The 24,570-nt window shown below is 47.3% G+C and overlaps 1 protein-coding gene and 1 non-coding gene across 6 annotated transcripts in view; one reads left to right on the top strand and one right to left on the bottom strand.

The window, feature by feature from the left end:
- Window positions 1-24,570, bottom strand: part of LOC138766347 (PH and SEC7 domain-containing protein 1-like) — a 57,471-nt gene that overhangs the window by 23,190 nt on the left and 9,711 nt on the right. For 4 of the 5 annotated variants that reach the window (XM_069943935.1, XM_069943943.1, XM_069943918.1 and 1 more), the window contains 2 exons: window positions 10,049-11,056; window positions 8,302-8,377 (listed from right to left, as the gene is read on the bottom strand). In XM_069943935.1, the coding sequence (XP_069800036.1) occupies window positions 8,302-8,377; window positions 10,049-10,912 (940 nt within the window). In that variant the 5' untranslated portion in view covers window positions 10,913-11,056. Of the gene's footprint in view, window positions 1-8,301; window positions 8,378-10,048; window positions 11,057-24,127; window positions 24,195-24,570 lie in introns of those variants that run through there. The other variant, XM_069943947.1, reaches the window with a different exon arrangement.
- Window positions 16,353-16,543, top strand: LOC138780551 (U2 spliceosomal RNA). Its single transcript, XR_011361342.1, has one exon. It is a non-coding gene; the product is annotated as a U2 spliceosomal RNA (small nuclear RNA).

The raw sequence follows: 24,570 nt of genomic DNA on the forward strand, positions 1-24,570 counted from the left end.
GTCCACCTTATAGATGGCCCCCAATGTTTCCCCCTTATAGATGGCCCCCTGTGTTGTCCCTCTTATAGATGCCCCCCATGTTATCCCCCATATAGATGGCCCCCCATTTTATCCCCCTTACAGATGCCCCCCATGTTGTCCCCTCCTCCTGCCCCTTTATCACCATACTACTACCCCTTTCATCCTCCTGCCCTTTCATAATCATACTACAAACACCTCCATCATAATACTACCACCCCCTTCATCCTCCTGCCCTTTCATCATCATACCACTACACCCTTCATCATCCTCTTGTTCCTTAATCATCATACCACTACACCCTTCATCATCCTCTTGTTCCTTAATCATCATACCACTACACCCTCATCATCATACCACTACACCCCCATCATCCTCTTGTTCCATCATCATACCACTACACCCCCCATCATCATACCACTACACCCTCATCATCATACCACTACACCCCCATCATCCTCTTGTTCCATCATCATACCACTACACCCCCATCATCCTCTTGTTCCATCATCATACCACTACACCCCCATCATCCTCTTGTTCCATCATCATACCACTACACCCCCCATCATCCTCTTGTTCCATCATACCACTACACCCCCCATCATCCTCTTGTTCCTTCATCATACCACTACACCCCTCATCATCCTCTTGTTCCATCATCATACCACTACACCCCCATCATCCTCTTGTTCCATCATCATACCACTACACCCCCATCATCCTCTTGTTCCATCATCATACCACTACACCCCCCATCATCCTCTTGTTCCATCAGCATACCACTACACCCCCCATCATCCTCTTGTTCCATCATACCACTACACCCCCATCATCCTCTTGTTCCATCATACCACTACACCCCCCATCATCCTCTTGTTCCATCATCATCATACCACTACACCCCCCATCATCCTCATGTTCCATCATCATCATCATACCACTACACCCCCCATCATCCTCATGTTCCATCATCATCATACCACTACACCCCCCATCATCATCCTTTTGTTCCATCATCATCATACCACTACACCCCTCATCATCCTCTTGTTCCATCATCATCATACCACTACACCCCCCATCATCCTCTTGTTCCACCATCATACCACTACACCCCCATCATCCTCTTGTTCCACCACCATACCACTACACCCCCATCATCCTCTTGTTCCACCACCATACCACTACACCCCCCATCATCCTCTTGTTCCACCATCATACCACTACACCCCCATCATCCTCTTGTTCCTTCATCATACCACTACATCCTCATCATCCTCTTGTTCCATCATACCACTACACCCCCATCATCCTCTTGTTCCTTCATCATACCACTACATCCTCATCATCCTCTTGTTCCATCATACCACTACATCCCCATCATCCTCTTGTTCCATCATACCACTACATCCCCATCATCCTCTTGTTCCATCATCATACCATTACACCCCCCATCATCCTCTTGTTCCACCACCATACCACTACACCCCCATCATCCTCTTGTTCCATCATCATCATACCATTACACCCCCATCATCCTCTTGTTCCACCACCATACCACTACACCCCCCATCATCCTCTTGTTCCATCATCATCATACCATTACACCCCCCATCATCCTCTTGTTCCACCACCATACCACTACACCCCCCATCATCCTCTTGTTCCACCATCATACCACTACACCCCCATCATCCTCTTGTTCCACCACCATACCACTACACCCCCATCATCCTCTTGTTCCACCACCATACCACTACACCCCCATCATGCCCTTTAAAACAAAAAAATCTTTACTCACCTGAATGGTTCCTCTTGTCTTCTTGTCACGCGCGCTGGCGGGCTTACCGCGGCTGGGGGCGGGACTTCCAGCGGAGGGGGCGGAGCTTCGCGGGACCTGTTTTTTGGGCCTCAAGATGCTCCCAGCCCCGCAAGTCAGCCGGGGGCCGTCCCAGCCTCCTCTTGTGATCGCAGGCAAAACATTGCTTGCGGTCACAAGAAGGAGTGGGATGGGAGCAGTACAGTGGCAGTACAGTAGCGGCCCGGTCGCGGTAGCTACGCCACTGAATGCCGCCCCCATGATAACAGCTGGTGGCGCCGCCTGAGGCAGACGACTCAGGTCGCCTCATCATTGCGGCGCCACTGAGCCCAGCCACCAACGCCACTTAGCCCCTCTGTGACGTCATCGCACATAGGCCCTGCCCCTCAGCAGTCATTGGAAGGGCCGGCCTAAAGGCCTAGGCCCCACCCCCACATCAATGGCCGCTGATGACGCCACAGAGGGGGCAGGGGCTAAGTGGTGATAGGGGCGGGGCTAAGTGGTGCTTTGGCCGTGAATCCCCGCCCAGGTATCCCAATCCACAGATGATAAAAGATCAATTTTTACTGGAACAAGCACCATGACGTATGATATAAAATAAGGTATGAAAACTGCAGAATTTACCCATTACACCTGTGAAGAGAAGTAAGAATGCAAAAAGAGGGTGACGGTGTCACTTTAAAGTGACTGTACCACCAGGTCCAGGCTGAAGCACTGGAGGCGGGCCAACCCAACCTTAGTGGGAAGCAACCCCAGCCCCTCCATGACGTGATTCCATTAGAATCAATGGAACCCTATCATGGAGGGGCTGGGGTTTCCTCCCACTAAGGGTGGGTCGGCCCGCCTCCAGTGCTTCAGCCTGGGCCTGGTGGTACAGTCACTTTAAGTAAAACTTTTTTACTGTTAGGTAAGCTAAACAGCAAACTCAATTCAAAACATATTGGTTCAAGTCAGTAGAGCAGCGGTCATGCTAGGATTTGCATCCGTAATACAGACACAAAAATGCACATGTACGCTTGTGTGAAGATCTTGTTTTATACAGTACTGTTATGGTGCTCAGATACATGCTGCACACTTTTCCTTCCTAATTTACAGAACAGAAGAGTTATCAGCATTGTCTGTGAATTTGCTGTTTCCACAAACCTGTAACACATTACTTGTATCACCGCTGATGCTGCTGCAATCACAGGACTTTAATTACGAGCAAGGCACTCCAGGAAATTGTTGTGTTGCTTATATACTGCACCATACTATTAGAGTATAATGTAGAGGTTCTTCCGTACGCATTGTGCTGTCTTTCAGCTGAGGCGGCCAGAATAGGATTTCAGCCATATTTGCCCTCTAAAATGATTTCCTAACACTGCCTACATTTCCCATGAATGCTCTTGCTTTGCAGAGAGAGGGTGGAGTCTCATCACTATCACCTGGGCTGGTGTCAGTTCACACTATTTGCAGTTTTGATTTTATAAATAGGCCATGTTCCCACACAGTATTTTTGCTCACTATTTTGGTCAGTATTTTGTAACTAAAACCCAGTAGAGGATTAAAAACACAGAAAGGCCATGTTCACACACTATGAAAATTTAGTAGATGGCTGCCATTTAATGGAAAATAATTGACATATTTGCCATTAAATGGTGGCCATCCACTAAATTAAAACTGTGTATGTATCATCGAAGCCCCACAGGAACTACCTGCTCAGCCAGTCAGTGACTGCAGCTGTGTCCCACCTCAGTCACTGATTGGCTCAGTGGGCATTTCTGAGTGAAGCCGTGATATCACAGGATCGGGAACCTGGCAGGGAACCATGAGCTGTGATGCTGGACTACAGGGGTACGGGGACGGGTAAATAGGACTTCTTTATTACGATTCCACCGGCTCCTGTCTACCTGGATTTTTCACTGTTGCCCAGAATACCCCTTTAATTTAGGCCTTTCTCTTTCTAGCACACACACAGCCTGCTGCAGCCATAGCACACTGAGCACACACACACAGCCTGTTGCAGCCATAGCACACTGAACACACACACACACACACACACACAGCCTGCTGCAGCCATAGCACACTGAACACACACGCACACAATCTTCTCCCAGAGAGAAAACACCACATTGACAAAAAAGGTTACTGCTACACTACTTATGTCTTCTCCTCTTCCTTCTCTGTATTACACAGGATATATTCATATTACACTGCTGCTGCTCATATACAGTCATCCAGCATCCAGGAAGAGAACAGCACAGATCTCCCCCCAACACAATGGACTCTTCCAGCTCAGAAACAAACAGTGACTGACAACATCTCCCGACCACCCTCATCTAATAGGGCCAGTGCTTTACTACTGACAGAATAATGTGAGAAAGTGTTTTTCTGTTTTTTATAAATAAGGGCCTTAGATTGATAGAACATAAAATACATTAATACATTAATAAGTAAGATTTGTAAAATTCATATTAAAATTTAGATCAGATGATTTTTTTTTTTTTTAAGCTGGAGTCAAAACATTTTGTCCGACTCCACAGCCCCGGCCTTCGCACAAATTTTTCTAAATTTTGGCTGTGGTTTTCCTGCGATTTACCAAAATCTCAGTAAAAAAAAAATACACACTTTTTACCGTGATTTGCACAACAGTGGTAAAATAGGACAATTTCTGCTCCAATTCTGGGAAAATCATGGCAAAAACACAGCAAAAATTCTAGGTGTGAGCACAGCCTCAGGGGAGGTGTATAACAACTATGTATCCTAATCCCATAATCATAGCAGCAGCAGGGTGGGAGTCGCCAAGAGAGATGACGTCACCCTGTAGTTCACAGAAAGTCAGATGACCAAGTCAGATGACCAAGGACAGACCAGATTTTCGGACTGGTGATCACACTGCTAGAATAAAACAAATGGCACTGTACAAAAAAAACCCTGGGGTGTTACTTTAAAGAGACACTGTCACTTGGTTAAAGGGGTTGGCCACCTTATAGTAAACTTGTTTTGTGTACAGTATTAATATATGTACGTCTCACTTTGTCCCCTCTAGACCTAAAATCAGATGGCCCTTCTTTCTCTGTACGGTGAACGGTGATTCTGTCCATAAGATGGCTGAGCTTAGTGGAGGATACTGAGGAAGTGGCACGATCACATGCTCCTCCATGCTCGGCCATCTTATGGACAGGATCACCATTCAGCATACAAAGCAGGACAGCACAGCCTGGAGAAGTTCCTGATATGAGCGCAACGGGGCACACAGGGAGGTGTCAGGAGGTGCAGTGCGAACATTCACCAATACTGTACAATGACTGAAAAAGGTTACTATAAAGTGACCAACCCCTTTAATGCTGCCCTATCTGAGGGCAAAATAGGCTAGTGACAGAGACGCTGAATAGACCAAGGTATCACTTACATCTTCCTGTGCAGCCATTATTAGGATATCCTCACAAGAAATACGTAGTCCTCTTCATTACGGGCACTTGCTTAGTAGTTCTCAATATTGATGAGAATCCACTCACTCTGCCCATTGGCTACTGATCAACAGCTGTCTGCCTATATATAGGTAGAAGGCTATCAATTCAGTGGCCAATGGGTTAAGTGGGTGGCGTGGCATGGCACCCATCCTCCTGCTCAGTGTGTCTGTCACTAGTTTATACTAGATATAGCAGCATAACCCTAATGACAGACTTTATTTAAATCTCAGTTTTGTTCAAATATACTAAAGCGAAGACTTGAGCCATGCATTAGAATACGGATGTCCAACCTCCAGCCCTCCAGCTGTTGCAAAACTACAATTCCCATCATGCCTGCATAGCTAAAGATTTGGCATTGGCTGTCCAGGCATGATGGGAATAGTAGTTTTGCAACAGTTGAAGGGCTGCAGGTTTGACACCTGTGCATTAGAGGTATTTAACACAAGAATTTCCTGTACAGGGTAGTATAGAGTAGTAGGCGGTTCTATAAATCAGATGCCCCTGCCTTCTCTCTACGCTGAACGTCGATCCTGTCAGTGAGATGGCCGAACTCAGTTGAGGACACCGTGGAAGTGCATGATCACATGCTCCTTCATCCTTCATAGCACTTGCACTTTTCCACCTAGAAACCCACATGAGCCCTTATTTTTTGCGCCACTAATTGTACTTTGCAATGACAGGCAGAATTTTTTCATAAAGTTCACTGGAAAACCAGAAAAAAAAATAAACGTATGGTGAAATTGAAAAAAAACCCCACATTTTGTTTATTTGGGGGGTACTTGTTTTTACGCCATTCGCCCTGGGGTAAAACTTGACTTGTTATATATGTTCCTCAAGTCGTTACGATTAAAATGATATGTAATATGTATAACTTTTCTTTTATCTGATGGCCTGTAAAAAAATCAAACCATTGTTAACAAATATATGTTCCTTAAAATCGCCCTATTCCCACACTTATAACGCTTTTATCCTTTGGTCTATGGGGCTGTGTCAGGTGTCATTTTTTGCACCATGATGTGTTCTTTCTATCGATACCTTGATTGCGCATATGCGACTTTTTGATCGCTTTTTATTACAATTTTTCTGGATTTGATGCGACCAAAAATGCGCAATTTTGCACTTTGGGATTTTTTGCGTTTACACCATTTACCGTGCGAGATCAGGAATGTGATTAATTAATAGTTCGAGCGATTACGGACGCGGCAATACCAAACATGTTTATTTATTTGTTTACATGGGAAAAGGGGGGTGATTTAGACTTTTATTAGGGGAGGGGGCTTTTTATTGACAACATCACTTTTTTTTTTTACTTTTACACTTATACTAGAAGCCCCCATGGGGGACTTCTAGTGTAAGCACTCTGATCTCTCATTGAGATCTATGCTGTAAAGTTTGGCGGAGACCCAGGCAGGTATTAGACACGGAGATCGCTCCTCCGGGACAATATCCGGGGGGGGCGATCTCTGCTACTAGACACCAGGGATCGGCTGCAGCAAGTAATCGGATGCAGCTGTCAACTTTGACAGCTTCATCTGATTACTTGATTAGCGGGCGCAGCAATCAGACCGTGCCCGCTAATAGCCGCTAATATTTGTCAAAAAAATATACAAATCACCAATATACACTTATTACGGGAAATGCTTATAAAGTGCTTTTTTCCCTGCACTTACTACTGCATCAAGGCTTCACTTCCTGGATAACATGGTGATGTCACTTCCTGGATAACATGGTGATGTCACTTCCTGGATAACATGGTGATGTCACGGCCCGACTTCCAGAGCTGTGCGGCTGTGGCTGCTGGAGATGATGATGGCAGGAGGACACTGAGGGACACAGGGCAATGGAGGGACACTGAGCATCCCTCTGCCATCATCCTCTCCAGCAGCCACAGCCCGCACAGCTCTGGAAGTCGGGCCGTGACATCACCATGTTATCCAGGAAGTGACATCACCATGTTATCCAGGAAGTGAAGCCTTGATGCAGTAGTAAGGGCAAGGAAAAAAGCCTTTTATAAGTAATTCCCCTAATAAGTCTATATTGGTATAACTTTTGGGGGGCAATAAAATACTTTAATAAAAATTTTCGCTGGACTTCTCTTTTAAGCCATGCATTAGAGCACGGATGTCAAACCTCCGTCCCTCTAGCTGTTGCTAAACTACAATTCCCAAACAAAAACAAACAAACAAAAAAAACCCTGCTACACATGACTTTCCCAGAGTATACACGCAAGTCTAAGGAGTCAGTCACATAGAATCAGTCCGTGCATGAACGGTGTTCTGCAGACTGGACCTGGGAGCTCCCAGCATCATGATTAATGATGATGTCGGGAGCTCCTAAACAGTTTAAAAGTTCACAGCTGTGTCAGTACACTAGTGAAACTTTTAAGCAGTTTAGAAGCTCCCAACATCAGAATTAATCATAACGCAAGGAGACTTAAAGGGAACCTGTCAACCCCCTGTGCCGGGGTGAAGGCCGCCTGACCCCCCACTAGAGCCCCGGATCTTACCCCATCTCGCCAAGTCCCATTCCTGGAGCCGGTCTTGGGACAGCACGCGCGCTGCTGAGAGGAGTCCGACGACCATAGAGAATGAATGGAGCAGTCATTCTTTATGGGCGTCGGAGTCATCCCAGCAGCGCGCGCGTCGGCCTTCAGACAGTGATATTTCCGTCCCGGGACCGGCTCCAGGAACGGGACTTGGCGAGGTGGGGTAAGTATCCGGGGCTTTAGCGGGGGGTTGGGCGGCCTTCACTCCGGCACGGGGGTGGGGGCGGGGGTGACAGGTTCCCTTTAAGTCTCCTTGCTTCCCTACTAGAATACCATGTGGGACAATTTGTGCATAGTTTTTTCATTGCCCCACCAAAACTATGTTTTATCCAAACTTGTACCAAAGCAAAAATAAGAACAAGTAATATAAGGATATAGTGGGCCTATGGTGTTTTGTATAATGTGGTTTCTCTGAGAACACACATGCAGCACACTAATTCACACGAAAGGAAATTCACACTTACAGGTTTCGGTCACAGTCGCTGTAGAGATGAGCGTTGTCATAGTCTTCTGTGTTTCTTCTGTGCTTCTTAAGACATCCTGAAAGGTACAAACTCAATATTAGAATATTGAAAATTATAGATGAAATTTACGATCAATAACTACCCTCTCTGCAGAGAACAAAGAAGGCGATACTGATGTCACTTACAGCGAGGTCTGCACACACCCGTGGTTTCTGCTGGAGCGGATGTCAGTACAGCAAGGTGAAAGCCACGATGAAAGCAGATGCCATGTGACTAACGCTCTCTATTTTATATAGCTACCACTGGTGTCAATGGAGGAAGAGCATGTGATAACAGACCTCATTGCATCATAGATGAGGAATACGTCTATCCCACACATCTCCTCGTGTTTTCAGGAAATGTTCATTTTTTTTTTAAAGAGAAAAAATATTGCAATTTGAAACATAATTCTTGCTGCCAATAATCTGATGGGCATCAATTGAAATCATCAGGATTTATTTGGGTCCATAATAGCCAACATGCCAATACCAGTACAAAAATATTATAACACTGATGTGACGGGCGACAACCTTAAATCTGTCTCCCCATGTGTTATGTGAGCAGCTCTGCATATAAACTAAATAAAGTAGCTTCCTGACTCTCTCGAAGCAGGAAGTCCCAGCATCACCTTAAAGGGGAACTCCAGATTTTTAAAAAATATATATACAGATACATCAACAGATGTATCAGATCTGTAAATTACTTCTATTTAAAAATCTCAGTACTCTTCCAGTACTTATCAGCTGCTGTATGTCCTGCAGGAAGTGGTGTATGACACGGTGCTCTCTGCTGCCATCTCTGTCCATGTCAGGAACTGTCCAAGGGCAGGTCATGATTTCTATGGGGATTTGCTGCTGCTCTGGACAGTTCCTGACAGGGACAGAGGTGGCAGCAGAGAGCACTGTGTCATACTATAAAGACTGCAAAATCTGTTTTGGATCCACAGAAATCAATAAGTAGCAAAATCAGGTGCGAATTTTAAGGAGCGTGAAATCCGCAGTGGATTATGTACATGTGAAGTAGCCTAAGACAAGTTGACATTTCAAAGTACAGTATGACTGGGGTATGGGTTGGCAAACCAGTATGCAAATATATACTAGCTCATACCTGCATTTCAGATAATTCATGCCAACATGGCGGTTGGGCTGTGCAAGCATGAAGTGGCGGCAGTGCTGCACTGTAAGGGTTAAAGGGGTACTCCAAAAATCAATAAAAAAGTGAAGAGTGTACAGCAGTGTGCATCTCTCCCCAGCTGTCAAGCAAATCTGACTCCTTCAAACACCCCCGGCTGTATCTCAAGAGCGCACAAGGTCTCAAGAGGGCGACCCGGTGCAGTCAGTAACTTTTGACATGTATGATCGGAAGTCAAAAGTTACTCAAAATGGGGGAGGGGGTATCAAATAATGGGATGCTGTAAGCTGTATATTATATGGGCAGATGTGGTATAGAGGTGACGGTGAGGCCAATGCTGAGCAAACCCACAGGAGAGTGGTCTGTATAGTAACACTGCAGTTTCCAAATGATGCTAGCCAGAGCCAAGACCAACATGCCTCCTGTCTGTAGTTAATAATGGTGTATGCGGAGGAGCTGTGTAAACACAGAGCATTTTCTCTACTTCATGCATTCTACTAATAATGTTACAAGCAGAACAAGACATCATATAGCCAGATAGGCTGCTCTACCATAACACAGTATACGAGTCCCTTACCATGTGAGGACTGTCAGGAAGACGCCATTTCTTGGTCCTCAGGTTGGCAGACAAAGCCCTCCTCTCCTCCCACTCATCCTCATATATCTGGAGCTCCTCCAGGGACTCTTCCCGTGTTATCCGATGCCACACATCTGTTCTCGTACCTGATACTTTAATATCCCAAAGCTGGCTGGCATGAGCCTCTGCCCCGTTACAAGTGCTGGGGTTATTTTCACAGTTGCCTAGAGGAATACACTGCTGTGTACTATGAGACATAGGATAGGCATTTGTTGAGTTCCTGAACAAAGGGTTATCACAGAACAAGCTCTCATCTTCCACCTCCACGTCTGAGCATGAAGCGTCTTCACTTTCTTGGTCCTCTTCTAAAGTTGGAAGTTCCTCGTTCTTCTCGGCATCAACCTCAATGTGAGATTTGGGTGCCATCATTCTGCTTGGGGGGCCACATTTCTCAGAATGGTCAATCTCGTCTTGGAGATCCATCATACACAGCTGTGCTTGCAATATGCTAGCTAAAAAGACGTCCTGAGCGGAGCTGTTCTTGGGGAGGGAGTTGACTTGGTCCTTTATGTCGGTGGGTTTAGGTATTGCGGATACCTGGGGATCAGGCTGGGCTTCTTTGTGGGGTTGGGAATATACATCAGCATTAGTACCTGGGATGAAACCAAACTCTTTGGCTCCTTCTTGATCTGTATACTCATGTTTGTTCGGCATAGACCTCTCGCTAGTCTTTGAGTGATGGTTCAACATGGCGCCAGCCTTGTCTTCCTGACAAACTTTAGGAAAGTTACCGTTAGCTAAGTCAGGTCGAACATAATATATAGGCAGAAGGTCATCATCCACCGAAAGCTGCTGCTTTTCCATTTCACCCTGTACATTTGTATTCGAGGGGTTCCAGTTTGACAAACAAAATATGGATTCCTAGAGTTGGGCACTAGGCGAGTTCATGTTTTTATAAGGTATAACCCCAGCACATCAGATGGACAGTCTTCAGTATTAACATCTGCCCTGGAAGACATAAGCAAAAAAGCAAACAGTGAGGACAGGTTAATGATTAATCCGGGATGGCAAAGCTCTTAAAGTGTCACTGTCGTTTAAAATTTTTTGCAGAAATCAATAGTACAGGCGATTTTAAGAAACTTTGTAATTTGGTTTATTAGCCAAAAAATGCATTTTTATCATGAACAAGCAGTTTGAAGTTCTCCCCCCTGTCTTGATGGTTCTCTTATGGACAGGGGAGGGGTGGAGGGAGATGAGGCACCAAAACAGGACAACAAAGAGTTAATTTACAGCTACATCACCGGGCTATCTCCTCTGAAGTCACCACTGACCTCTCTGTCCTCTGAATACCAGCTTCACACAGGTCCCGCTGTGAAATACTTTGTTCTCTGCTCTCTGCTGCTGACTAATCTCGATCCTCCCCTCTTTATAGATTACACAGGGCTCGACAGATGTAAAGGAGTCGAGATTTCCTGTTAATGAGCAGTGAATGAGAGGAGGGGGGGGGGACGGACCTGGGGAAAGGCTTTTTGAATGCAGATAACGGCATATTTGCCTAATAAACCCAATTACAAAGTTTCTTAAAATCGCCTGGACTATTGATTTTCTGAAAAAAAAAAAAAAGAAAGAACAGTGATACTTTAAAGCCTCTAGTACAACGGCCACATGAAAAGTCAACCTAATGGATCTCACCAGGGGTACACGTCCGGGATAAAGCCAAATCAGAACTAAAAGAATATACACAAGAGGACAACACTAAACAATGTCTCTAAGTAGGAAACACTGCAGCGTCTGAAGGATTTGCATAATGTGCCGGCGGCAGGCAAGAAGTGAGGAAATACAGTAACAGAAAAGGATCACATTTCTGACTAGAACATAACCAATAGGCATAATACAGTGTACATCATAAAGAATCCAATAGTCTTCAATCTGCAAAATGCAAGTAATACAAATACCATATAGCCAATGCGGTTATACATCTGAAGTCGGATCAGAAAATGAAGGAATGAAATAGGAGGAATAATGGGAATCTTGAGATCTGGAGGGAAAAGTAACGTGTCTGACGTCAGAAACAGCTCGGAGGCCGTAAACAAAAAACTTCTTGTAGTTAAGATCTTAAGGGCGGCAGGATGTTGTGTGGATGACAAGGCGGAGGGGAGAGAGAAAACCTGACATGGACTGTGGAGCTGTGGGTATGTGGAAACACACATAAATATGTATGTATGTATGTATATATATATATATATATATATATATATATATATATATATATATACACACACACACACACACATACACTATATATATATTATACACACACACAGTATTGCCTTGGATTACGAGCATAATTCGTTCAGGGATCACGCTTGTAATCCAAATCCACTCTTAAACCAAAGCAAATTTTCCCATAAGAAATAATTGAAATGCAGACAATTGGTTCCACGCCCCAAAATAATGATTTTATATTCTGAATAACATGTAAAACTAATGAAACAAACATTTATAAACAGCTGAATATGTGATATCAGCATGTGGGGTATAATGTATAGTAAGTGCATAACCCTGAAAAACAGCAGCGGTTTGTAGATTCAGGATGGAGTTGCAGATTCCCATAATGCAGTAGCGTAGTACAACAGGCTAGAATAGAGAAGCAGGGCTGCTGTCAGAGGTCTGTGTAGTCACATGACAGCAATGGGGAAGGGGTGTGTTCAGCATGGACCAATCAGAACTGACAAGAGACTGCAGGGAGCATGAAGGAATGAGCAGGGCAGATTTGGGCACAGTATAGCAGCAGTGTGTATAGCTGAGTGTGAGTGCAGGCACATTATAGCAGGAATGGAGAGGATGGGAAACACAAGGGCTGACAGAGACTTCAGGGGGCATGAGGGAATGAGCAGGACAGATGTGGGCACATACATGCAGCACTCTCTGTCCGGGGAGAGAGGGGTTATAGCTATGGAGAGATTACCTCCATAGTCCTGTCCCCTGATGTAAGCCTCAGCCTGAAGTGGATCTGCTATGATTTGGAAGGTGAGGGAGACTTCCTGGGTCAAAGTACAGTGCTGTAGAGCCCCGCTATGCTGACCATGCCCCTCCCCCACTACCGCTCCCACCAAGTACAGGGAGCTCTTAAACCAAAACAATGCTCTTAATCCAAGTCACAATTTTGAAAAACTGTGAGCTCTTAAACAAAACACTCTTAAACCAAGGTACCACTGTATATATATATATATATATATATATATATATATATATACACACACACACACACACACACACACACACACACACACATACACACATGCATAGACACACACACATACATACACCAGATACATAGGTACCATAGGAGACATAAAAAGATAGCAACAAAGGGGCAAGAGTGATATAGACCCTACTACATCAAAGAGAGAGGAATGAATGAGAGTCACATGAAAGACAGATAGAGACCCAAGAGTATATACCTCAGACAGGTAGACAAGAGAGTGACATGACTGATTATATACAGTACACACTGGCCTCATGTATCAGAACAAGCGCTAACAAAAGGCATCTAATAAGATCCCCTGGTTCAGATGCCAACCTACGGTGGAGAAGTTACGGCCGGCATATGGTTGTAATAGATGGCTGCGCCTCTCCTGTTGGCTGTATATACTCAGGGCCCTTTACTGTCAGCCGCCTCTGTGTCTTGTGGGAGTTCCAGTAAATGTGTGACAGGAAACCTTCCAGATCAATGTACAAGCTGCTGTATAAGAGACATTACATAACACGGTCACCGGTAATAGATATAGTAGTCCAGGAAATGTCCCAACAATGCCAGGTGCATATACTGCAACCCTCCCCTATCGATACTGAGGACATGAAGAGTACAGGGTGGATGTACACCAGGGTCACCTCCATCACTATAGATCAGGGGTAGGGAACCTTCGGACCTCCAGCTGTTGCAAAACTACAACTCCTATCATGCTTGGACAGCCAAAGCTTTAGCTTCAGCTGTCCAGGCATGATGGGAGTTGTAGTTTTGCAACAGCTGGAGAGCCAAGGTTCCCTACCCCTGCTATAGATGGACAGTGGATATTTATTAGTCATGTATACTGTATATATACACCATCATGGGATACATATGCCACAATTGCATATGATTTAAGAGCCATACTTCCCAAAGAGACAAATGGCACGAGCCGGCACTGTATTCTGTGTGCTGCCCCTTCCCAACGGGATATGCTAATGGGATAACCCTCCACGGATATTATGAGCTCTCTTATGAGCCATCTACAATGCTCACTATTGTGGCTTAGATGTCTGCTCCCGCTCTAACTACCCACAAATCAATTCTCCCCTCCTGTATACAGTAGTAAAAATGTATACAACAGTAAGGAAACTCCATATCCGCCACATAAACTTCCATGCTGTAAACACATGATCTGCGCCTCCAAGGATTTTTCCACTGCGTCTGCATGAGATTTTTTTTATTTTTTTTTTTAAATCTAATTCAGCGTATCCTTCTTGTGTGAACGTGTGCTTAGAATACTTTTTTTTTTATTCATTAGGCTCAAACAGAGGAATGATGCGATCTGTCAGCCGGCATAGGTGTGCGGAGGATTCCCCTCTGCTGTAACATGTCGCTCCGGCTCCCTCCCTGCACTTGCTATACTGGAAATCACTAATATGAGGCGCAGCTCCCGTCCTGGTCTAAGGCCTACAGTCCTGGGGCTACGTGTAGCGAGTTCCTGGGTTTGTCATGGCAGACGTATTATTTTATATGTGCTGGCGATGTGAGAGTTACTAACACTTAGTGCTGGAGGGGCCTAGTAACAGCATGAAGACACCAAAACAGCCTCAAGACTCTTTACAAGCAGCCGCAGAGCTATCACAAGGCTGGGGTTAGACGGAAAACATATCTAACCAACGTGACTACTGTATCAACATATACAGTCTCTAACCTGCGGCTTTCCATCTGTTGCCAAACTACAACTTCCAGCATGCCCGGACAGATGACATGGTGTGCATTCACAGCTGGAGAGTCACAGGCTGGAAACCACTGTCCTAAAGGGGTAGTCTCATCTCCTTAAAGGGGATTGTCTAACAATAGAAAAAGCACAGCTACTTTCTAGCAAAAACAGCGCCAGCCCCATCCCCAGGTTGTGAGTGGTATTGCAGCTTAGATGTATTCACTTCAATGGAATGGAGAGAAGATTTACAGGAATAATGACAAGCTATCCTTTGCCACAAAACTATACATTACTCTGCTCAGCTCGTCCTGCTCTATAACATGATGCCTGCAGACCGGACGCCATTTCCAGTGTGTTAAAATGTGACTGAGGATAGCAAGGCCGCCTCCATCTGTAGCGGTTCATGGTTCTTGTCTCTTGAGCTCTTTAATGCAGATCTGGCGAGTATCGACTCGGCGGGAATCAATACTCCCCCTGAGCATGAACAACGCCAAGGCCTAAAAGCTTATGTGGTAAGTCTACATATGAGAGACAGACACATAATGCAGCTTTGATTTGTATCAGGCAGAGGATGGTGTATACGTATACAGCCTGACACCGTCCCACCCAGTCTGCTCCTTCCAGATGAACAGGAAAACCTCAGCTTTGCTGGCATTCTATATCTGTACAATTCAAGTGATCATCCCCAAACCAGTGGGTTACCACAATGTATAGGTGTGCAAGACAGGAAGCTGGTGCCCGCTACGTCACCATTCATATACTGCAGCTGGCAGGACATGCTGAATACAAGGTCTCATATGACACTATAGAGATTGGATTACTCTGCACTAATACTATAAGACCCTGTTCACTCCTGTGTGCCATACACCAGACCAACCCCTGCCCTGCTCTCCCAAATACCAGCCCAACCCCTGCCACCCTATCCCATATACCATGAAATATCATGCAAAAAGAAATATGGTGTGCTCTAAAATATAACTTTTAATATAATCGCTTAAAAACATATAATAAAGAGTAAGTGCTATAACAAAATTCAACCATGCCAAACAGCGGCATTTGACAGGCTTGTATAAGGGGACAAATGGCAACCATAAGATAACAAATAGGTGTGCACTTACAGTTTGGTGTCTTCAGGGCTATCCAGCCCTATAATGCCAGACACTAAGGGAATAAAAAAGCCCCACACTATTAAATTCTCAATACTGTACCTAAAAAATTAAAAGGCTCTTGATTCATGGGACAATGCTCTAGAAATCCCTTGCTGCAGTATACTTGCCCTATTCTGTCCCTTTCCCAAAACACAAGGCCGTCAAAAAAAGAGGTGTGGATCACTGCGATAAGATATATGCCATATCGCTTCTCAGCCTTTTGGCTAAGATCAAGTGTAGTATCTGTTCTTATCAGTTTATTATCTGATACGTCCCCTATCTGGGGACCATATATTAAATGGATTTTTAGAACAGGGAGATGGAAAAAGAGCTTGCTCTGTCCTCTCCAGGCATTGACCTGGTATTGCAGTGCCTCCAGGTTCAGTGCACAAAAAAAAAAAAAAAAAAAAAATATATGCTATAGTCGCAATTCACACCCAGCAGAACGCCTCAACGCATTTCCCCTCTCAACAAGTAAAGTGTGAGGAGTTCATCAGGAGGCTTGTATACATTATCCTGAGGGTCCCGATGTGTAGCCCAACTCGGGAACTGGCGCCATAGATATGAGACGTATACTTCGAAAAGAAAGAAAAGCACTATAATAGCACACCTGTGTAATGTCACAAAAATAATTCATTTTATTGAAGCACAGAAAGACATAAAAACATTTAAAAACATATACTCATAGTACAAATCAAAATAAGCTGGACTATAGCCTCTGTCCAAAACTGGCAGTGGTGTACTGCCTGTTTCCCTAGATAGGGGAAACAATTAGGAAACTTGTGCATATAGGTATGGGAGAATAAATGTGCTAGTATTAGGTATACATGATTGTCAGCTCCCTCATCCTATTTGCACAAAGTGCCCTAGTGCATAACAGTGTAATATGCCAAAGCGCCAAATATACAACCTGCACCAAGGACTGTAACCGGACAGATGGCTGGAACATGCCCAACGCGTTGCGTCGCACGGTGCGACTTCGTCAGGGACAAAAACATCAGGTTTTGGACAGAGGCTATAGTCCAGCTTATTTTGATTTGTACTATGAGTTTATGTTTTTAAATGCTTTTATGTCTTTCTGTGCTTCAATAAAATGAATTATTTTTGTGACATTACACAGGTGTGCTATTATAGTGCTTTTCTTTCTTTTCGAAGTACATATCTAGATTATTAAGCATTACAGCACCCTATATACTCTATATTGGGTGGTGCCCTCTTTATAATCATTACCAATAGATATGAGACAGCCTATGTGAGTCTGCCATATACCAGCCCAACCCCTGCCCCACTGTCCCATATGCCAATACACCAGCCCAACCCCTGCCCCGCTCTCCCCTATACCAGCCCAACCCCTGCCCTGCTCTCCCATATACCAATATACCAGCCCAACCCCTGCCCTGCACTCCAATATACCAGTCCAACCCCTGCCCCGCTCTCCTATATACCAGCCCAACCCCTGCCCCGCTCTCCTCTATACCAGTCCAACCCCTGCCCCGCTCTCCTATATACCAGCCCAACCCCTGCTCCGCTCTCCTATATACCAGCCCAACCCCTGCCCCGCTCTCCTATATACAAGACCAACCCCTGCCCCGCTCTCTCACATACCAGACCAACCCCTGCCTCGCTCTCTCACATACCTGACCAACCCCTGCCCCGCTCTCCCGTATACCAGCCCAACCCCTGCCCCGCTCTCCTATATACCAGCCCAACCCCTGCCCTGCTCTCCTATATACAAGAACAACCCCTGCCCCGCTCTCCCATATACCAGACCAACCCCTGCCCCGCTCTCACGTATACCAGACCAACCCCTGCCCCGCTCTCTCGTATACCAGACCAACCCCTGCCCCGCTCTCTCGTATACCAGACCAACCCCTGCCCCGCTCTCCCGTATACCAGACCAACCCCTGCCCCCTCTCCCGTATACCAGACCAACCCCTGCCCCACTCTCCCATATACCAGACCAACCCCTGCCCCACTCTCCCATATACCAGACCAACCCCTGCCCCGCTCTCCCATATACCAGACCAACCCCTGCCCCGCTCTCCCATATACCAGACCAACCCCTGCCCCGCTCTCCCGTATACCAGACAAACCCCTGCTCCGCTCTCCCGTATACCAGACCAACCCCTGCCCCCTCACCCGTATACCAGACTAACCCCTGCCCCACTCTCCCATATACCAGACCAACCCCTGCCTCGCTCTCTCACATACCAGACCAACCCCTGCCCCACTCTCCCGTATACCAGACAAACCCCTGCTCCGCTCTCCCGTATACCAGACCAACCCCTGCCCCCTCACCCGTATACCAGACTAACCCCTGCCCCACTCTCCCATATACCAGACCAACCCCTGCCTCGCTCTCTCACATACCAGACCAACCCCTGCCCCGCTCTCCCATATACCAGACCAACCCCTGCTCCGCTCTCCCGTATACCAGCCCAACCCCTGCCCCACTCTCCCACATACCAGACCAACCCCTGCCCCGCTCTCTCACATACCAGACCAACCCCTGCCCCGCTCTCCCATATACCAGACCAACCCCTGCCCCGCTCTCCCGTATACCAGACCAACCCCTGCTCCGCTCTCCCGTATACCAGACCAACCCCTGCCCCCTCTCCCGTATACCAGACCAACCCCTGCCCCACTCTCCCATATACCAGACCAACCCCTGCCCCACTCTCCCATATACCAGACCAACCCCTGCCCCGCTCTCCCCTATACCAGCCCAACCCCTGCCCTGCTCTCCCATATACCAATATACCAGCCCAACCCCTGCCCTGCACTCCAATATACCAGTCCAACCCCTGCCCCGCTCTCCTATATACCAGCCCAACCCCTGCCCCGCTCTCCTCTATACCAGTCCAACCCCTGCCCCGCTCTCCTATATACCAGCCCAACCCCTGCTCCGCTCTCCTATATACCAGCCCAACCCCTGCCCCGCTCTCCTATATACAAGACCAACCCCTGCCCCGCTCTCTCACATACCAGACCAACCCCTGCCTCGCTCTCTCACATACCTGACCAACCCCTGCCCCGCTCTCCCGTATACCAGCCCAACCCCTGCCCCGCTCTCCTATATACCAGCCCAACCCCTGCCCTGCTCTCCTATATACAAGAACAACCCCTGCCCCGCTCTCCCATATACCAGACCAACCCCTGCCCCGCTCTCTCGTATACCAGACCAACCCCTGCCCCGCTCTCCCGTATACCAGACCAACCCCTGCCCCACTCTCCCACATACCAGACCAACCCCTGCCCCGCTCTCCCATATACCAGACCAACCCCTGCTCCGCTCTCCCGTATACCAGCCCAACCCCTGCCCCGCTCTCCCACATACCAGACCAACCCCTGCCCCGCTCTCTCACATACCAGACCAACCCCTGCCCCGCTCTCCCATATACCAGACCAACCCCTGCCCCGCTCTCCCGTATACCAGACCAACCCCTGCTCCGCTCTCCCGTATACCAGCCCAACCCCTGCCCCACTCTCCCACATACCAGACCAACCCCTGCCCCACTCTCTCACATACCAGACCAACCCCTGCCCCGCTCTCCCATATACCAGACCAACCCCTGCCCCGCTCTCCCGTATACCAGACCAACCCCTGCTCCGCTCTCCCGTATACCAGCCCAACCCCTGCCCCACTCTCCCACATACCAGACCAACCCCTGCCCCGCTCTCTCACATACCAGACCAACCCCTGCCCCGCTCTCCCATATACCAGACCAACCCCTGCCCCGCTCTCCCGTATACCAGACCAACCCCTGCTCCGCTCTCCCGTATACCAGACCAACCCCTGCCCCCTCTCCCGTATACCAGACCAACCCCTGCCCCACTCTCCCATATACCAGACCAACCCCTGCCCCACTCTCCCATATACCAGACCAACCCCTGCCCCGCTCTCCCATATACCAGACCAACCCCTGCCCCGCTCTCCCATATACCAGACCAACCCCTGCCCCGCTCTCCCGTATACCAGACAAACCCCTGCTCCGCTCTCCCGTATACCAGACCAACCCCTGCCCCCTCACCCGTATACCAGACTAACCCCTGCCCCACTCTCCCATATACCAGACCAACCCCTGCCTCGCTCTCTCACATACCAGACCAACCCCTGCCCCACTCTCCCGTATACCAGACAAACCCCTGCTCCGCTCTCCCGTATACCAGACCAACCCCTGCCCCCTCACCCGTATACCAGACTAACCCCTGCCCCACTCTCCCATATACCAGACCAACCCCTGCCTCGCTCTCTCACATACCAGACCAACCCCTGCTCCGCTCTCCCGTATACCAGCCCAACCCCTGCCCCACTCTCCCACATACCAGACCAACCCCTGCCCCGCTCTCTCACATACCAGACCAACCCCTGCCCCGCTCTCCCATATACCAGACCAACCCCTGCCCCGCTCTCCCGTATACCAGACCAACCCCTGCTCCGCTCTCCCGTATACCAGACCAACCCCTGCCCCCTCTCCCGTATACCAGACCAACCCCTGCCCCACTCTCCCATATACCAGACCAACCCCTGCCCCACTCTCCCATATACCAGACCAACCCCTGCCCCGCTCTCCCGTATACCAGACCAACCCCTGCTCCGCTCTCCCGTATACCAGACCAACCCCTGCCCCCTCTCCCGTATACCAGACCAACCCCTGCCCCACTCTCCCATATACCAGACCAACCCCTGCCCCCTCACCCGTATACCAGACCAACCCCTGCCCCACTCTCCCATATACCAGACCAACCCCTGCCCCGCTCTCTCACATACCAGACCAGCCCCTGCCCCGCTCTCCCACATACCAGCCCAACCTCTGCCCTTCTATATACCAGCCCAACCCCTGTCCCGCTCTCCTATATACCAGCCCAACCCCTGCCCCGCTCTCCTATACACCAGCTCAACCCCTGCCCCGCTCTCCTATACACCAGCCCAACCCCTGCCCCGCTCTCCTATACACCAGCTCAACCCCTGCCCCGCTCTCCTATACACCAGCCCAACCCCTGCCCCGCTCTCTCATAAACTAACAGAAAGGAAGACATCACTTACCAACTACTGGGCATCAGCTCTATCACAATGGTGGAGGCTAGCCCTATGCTGGCCACAAACAAGTGAAGTTGTCCAACTTTGACTCCTATCCCTTATATTGAGAATTCCTACAATGACCGCAGCTGTCCTGAAAGTGGTTCTAGTCTTTAGTAATAAGGAACTGTGTCCTTTACAGGAGAAAGCAGCGGACTTTCTAGCGGATATCTATACATGTAAAGAGGATCTGGTGTGTTGTTATCTGTCAGCTATGTAGGAGAGGAAATCAGCTCACCTCCAAAGGAAGTGCATCACCGCTCCGCGCACATCACCCTGCCAGGTACAGGAAATCTAGCCAGCGGCTGGGACTTCATGTTTCCACAGTCACAATACTAAAGCCTCAGTGATTCATATTGCCCAGCACAGGGATGGCCGACCCCTCAGCGTCCACTCTACATTTATAAAGAGGAAGTCAGTGCAAGTAAAGAGGAGTTCATCAAAGGGTCCACATGACGCTCTGTGCAAGTAACAGGGTGGTCCGCTATGGATGGCAGGTCACATGGCATCCTGCTACAGGGACCCCAGTGATCAGCTGCAATCTGAGAAGGAAGCAGCAGCAATTGATCAATAGCAGCGCCACCACAGGAGGAATAAAGCATTACATGTTACCTATTGAAATCAGTGAGCTGTCCACATAATGATGAGATGAGCCACTTCCAAAAGGTGTCTGTCCAGGGTCGTAACTACCACTGTAGCAGCCATGGCAGTTGCTATGGGGCCCGCCGCATCAGGGGGCCCGGAGGCCCACTCCTGCAATACACAGGTGGCTGAGCGAGCCTCCTGGGTTCTGGAAATATCCCTTTATCTACAAGCACTCCTGACGAGCGTTTGCAGTTATGGAAAAATGACTGGACTTGACGGCTTAGTGGCCAGTCGGGAGGTGGGGGAGCTCAATCAAAAGTTTGCCATGGGGCCCAGCCATTTTGAGTTACACCCCTATGTCTGTCAGCTGCTTAGCTCCCTCTCCCCATAAGTACACTTAAAAAAGAGTGCTTAGCCCTGGTTATGTACAATATTGCAGCCATAAGATGAATGATCCATGTAACAGAAGGACATCAGAACAGGATGCAGAAACAAAGGTGAGTGCTGCTGCCCATTCCTTTTTGCACTCGTCGGAGGTGTCATCACCCTGACCCCCACCAATGAATTTCAACATGCCCGATCCTTCGTCCTCATGGGAGACAAGCTACAGCCAGAGGTATATCAGCAGCTAATGCTGCGTTTACACAAAGCGATAATTTGCCCAATCGAATGATTAGGCTAGGTTCACACTGTGTCTCAGCATCTGTTTAGCGGATCCATTTTTTTTTTTTAACGATCAAAAAAGTAGTGTCAACAGTACTTTATTGTGCATCCGTTTGGATCCGTTTTTTTTATAATGGAAGTCAATGGAAAACGGATCAAAAACAGATGCGCACAAATGCATCCGTTTTTTGCAAAAAACAGATCCGTTAAACGGACGCTGAAAACACAGTGTGAACCTAGACTTAACGATTTAAAATTAACAATTTGTTTAGACAAAACGATAAATCGTTTGGAAAAATCATTATTGCGATCGTTTTAAGATCGCTTAAGCCCAACTCACTCATAGGGTGAATCTGTGAAAGACTGTTTACATGAAGTGATCTGCGAATTTTAAGCGAACGACCAACAACGATTTGAGAACATGTTGACAGATCACAATGAACGATTTCTCGCTCGTCGCTTGATCGTTTGCTGCGTTTACACGAGCCACGAGAAAATTCGAACGATAACTGTTCCGTGTAAACGCACCATTACTCTCCATCCACACATAGGCATGCTCAGCTGATCTGAGTAAGCATGTGTATGGTAGGGGGCAGGGAGAAATAGCTGTTAAAGGGGTACTCCAGTAAAAATCTTTTTCTTTCACATCAACTGGTTTCAGAAACTTATATAGATTTGTAATTTACTTCTATTTAAAAATCTCGACTCTTCCCGTACTTATCAGCTGCTGCATGCCCTGTAAGAAGTGGGGGTTTTCTTTTAAGTCTGACACAGTGCTCTCGGGTGACATCCTAGACAGGAACTGTCTAGAGCGGTAGCAAATCCCTAAAGAAAACCTCTCCTGCTGTGGACAGTTCCTGTTTCGGACAGAGGCAGCAGCAGAGAGCACTGTGTCAGGCTGGAAAGAATACACCACTTCCTGCAGGACATACAGAAGCTGATAAGTACTGAAAGACTTGAGATTTTTTTAAATAGAAGTAAATTACAAATCTATATAACTTTCTGAAACTGGTTGATTTGAAAGAAAAAGATTTTCGCTGGACAACCCCTTTAACTTAATGAGTATTCTAAGAACTATAGTAACCTGTACAAATCAATTTACAATTCCCTAATGTGGTTATTTAGAGAAATCCATGCTATCCATCAGCAAGCTGTAAATGCCTCAACATCTTATAGTCAGCTAAAAATAAAAAAGGTCCCCGACCACCCTCTCCATCCCTGCACATCTTTTTACATATAACACTATATTCTGTAAGTGCGCTATAACATAACCAAGATATACAATCCTAGCAATGCATGTAACAATATACAAGTAACCAGACGGGACCACAATGCTCTCACCAGCTCTTCCAGTGGCGTCCCACATAAATCCATTAAAGAAGGGATGAGGACGCGAATGGAGCTCCGTACAAGTCTCATCCTGTAGCGGAGACGCGTGACACCCGCAGCAGACATCTGACAGCACGGTTGCAAAACTTCTTCAGAAATGTTATTTCTTTTATTGTCGTCTAACCCGAGGACAGGAGATGACTTAGGGTGATAGCTTTAGATCTGTCAGTCCCTGGGAGTGTGTGGTATAGCACATTAGTTCTTACTAAGCCTCCCTATGAAGTAGTGTTACCCACCCTGCCATATACTCTATGGATTGCACCTTAGTAGCCTTGTGTCTTGTTCCAGGGTCTGTCTTTCCATCGCTGGATGCTTGAGTCGTCCCCAAGATGCAAAGTGAGAAAGCTGAGGAGGGAGAGGAGCAGCTGAGACACAGGTGCTGTGCGGCTGCCGGGCGCTGACAGCTCCCAGCAATCCTGTGGGCAGGAAGCTCGCAGACAGTTTGCTGTTCTTGGCAAGCTCGCGGCCTGGCTGAGCACAATGTTCGGGGTTAAAGGGGAAGTGGCATTTCTTTCTATTGGATTTCAAAGCATAACAAGAGGCCTGTGTGGGCTGTGCAAGGTAGAAGTGCATTTTTGCACAGACAAATTCTACAGCAGCCAGGAGCAAAGCTGAAAGGAGTTATCCAAGATTAGGGGGAAAAAAAAAACTTCTTGGAAAAACAGTGTCACCCCTACCATCAGGTTGTGTGTGGTATTGCAATTC

Source organism: Dendropsophus ebraccatus, chromosome 1 (assembly GCF_027789765.1).
Source record: "Dendropsophus ebraccatus isolate aDenEbr1 chromosome 1, aDenEbr1.pat, whole genome shotgun sequence".
Lineage (NCBI taxonomy): Eukaryota > Metazoa > Chordata > Amphibia > Anura > Hylidae > Dendropsophus > Dendropsophus ebraccatus.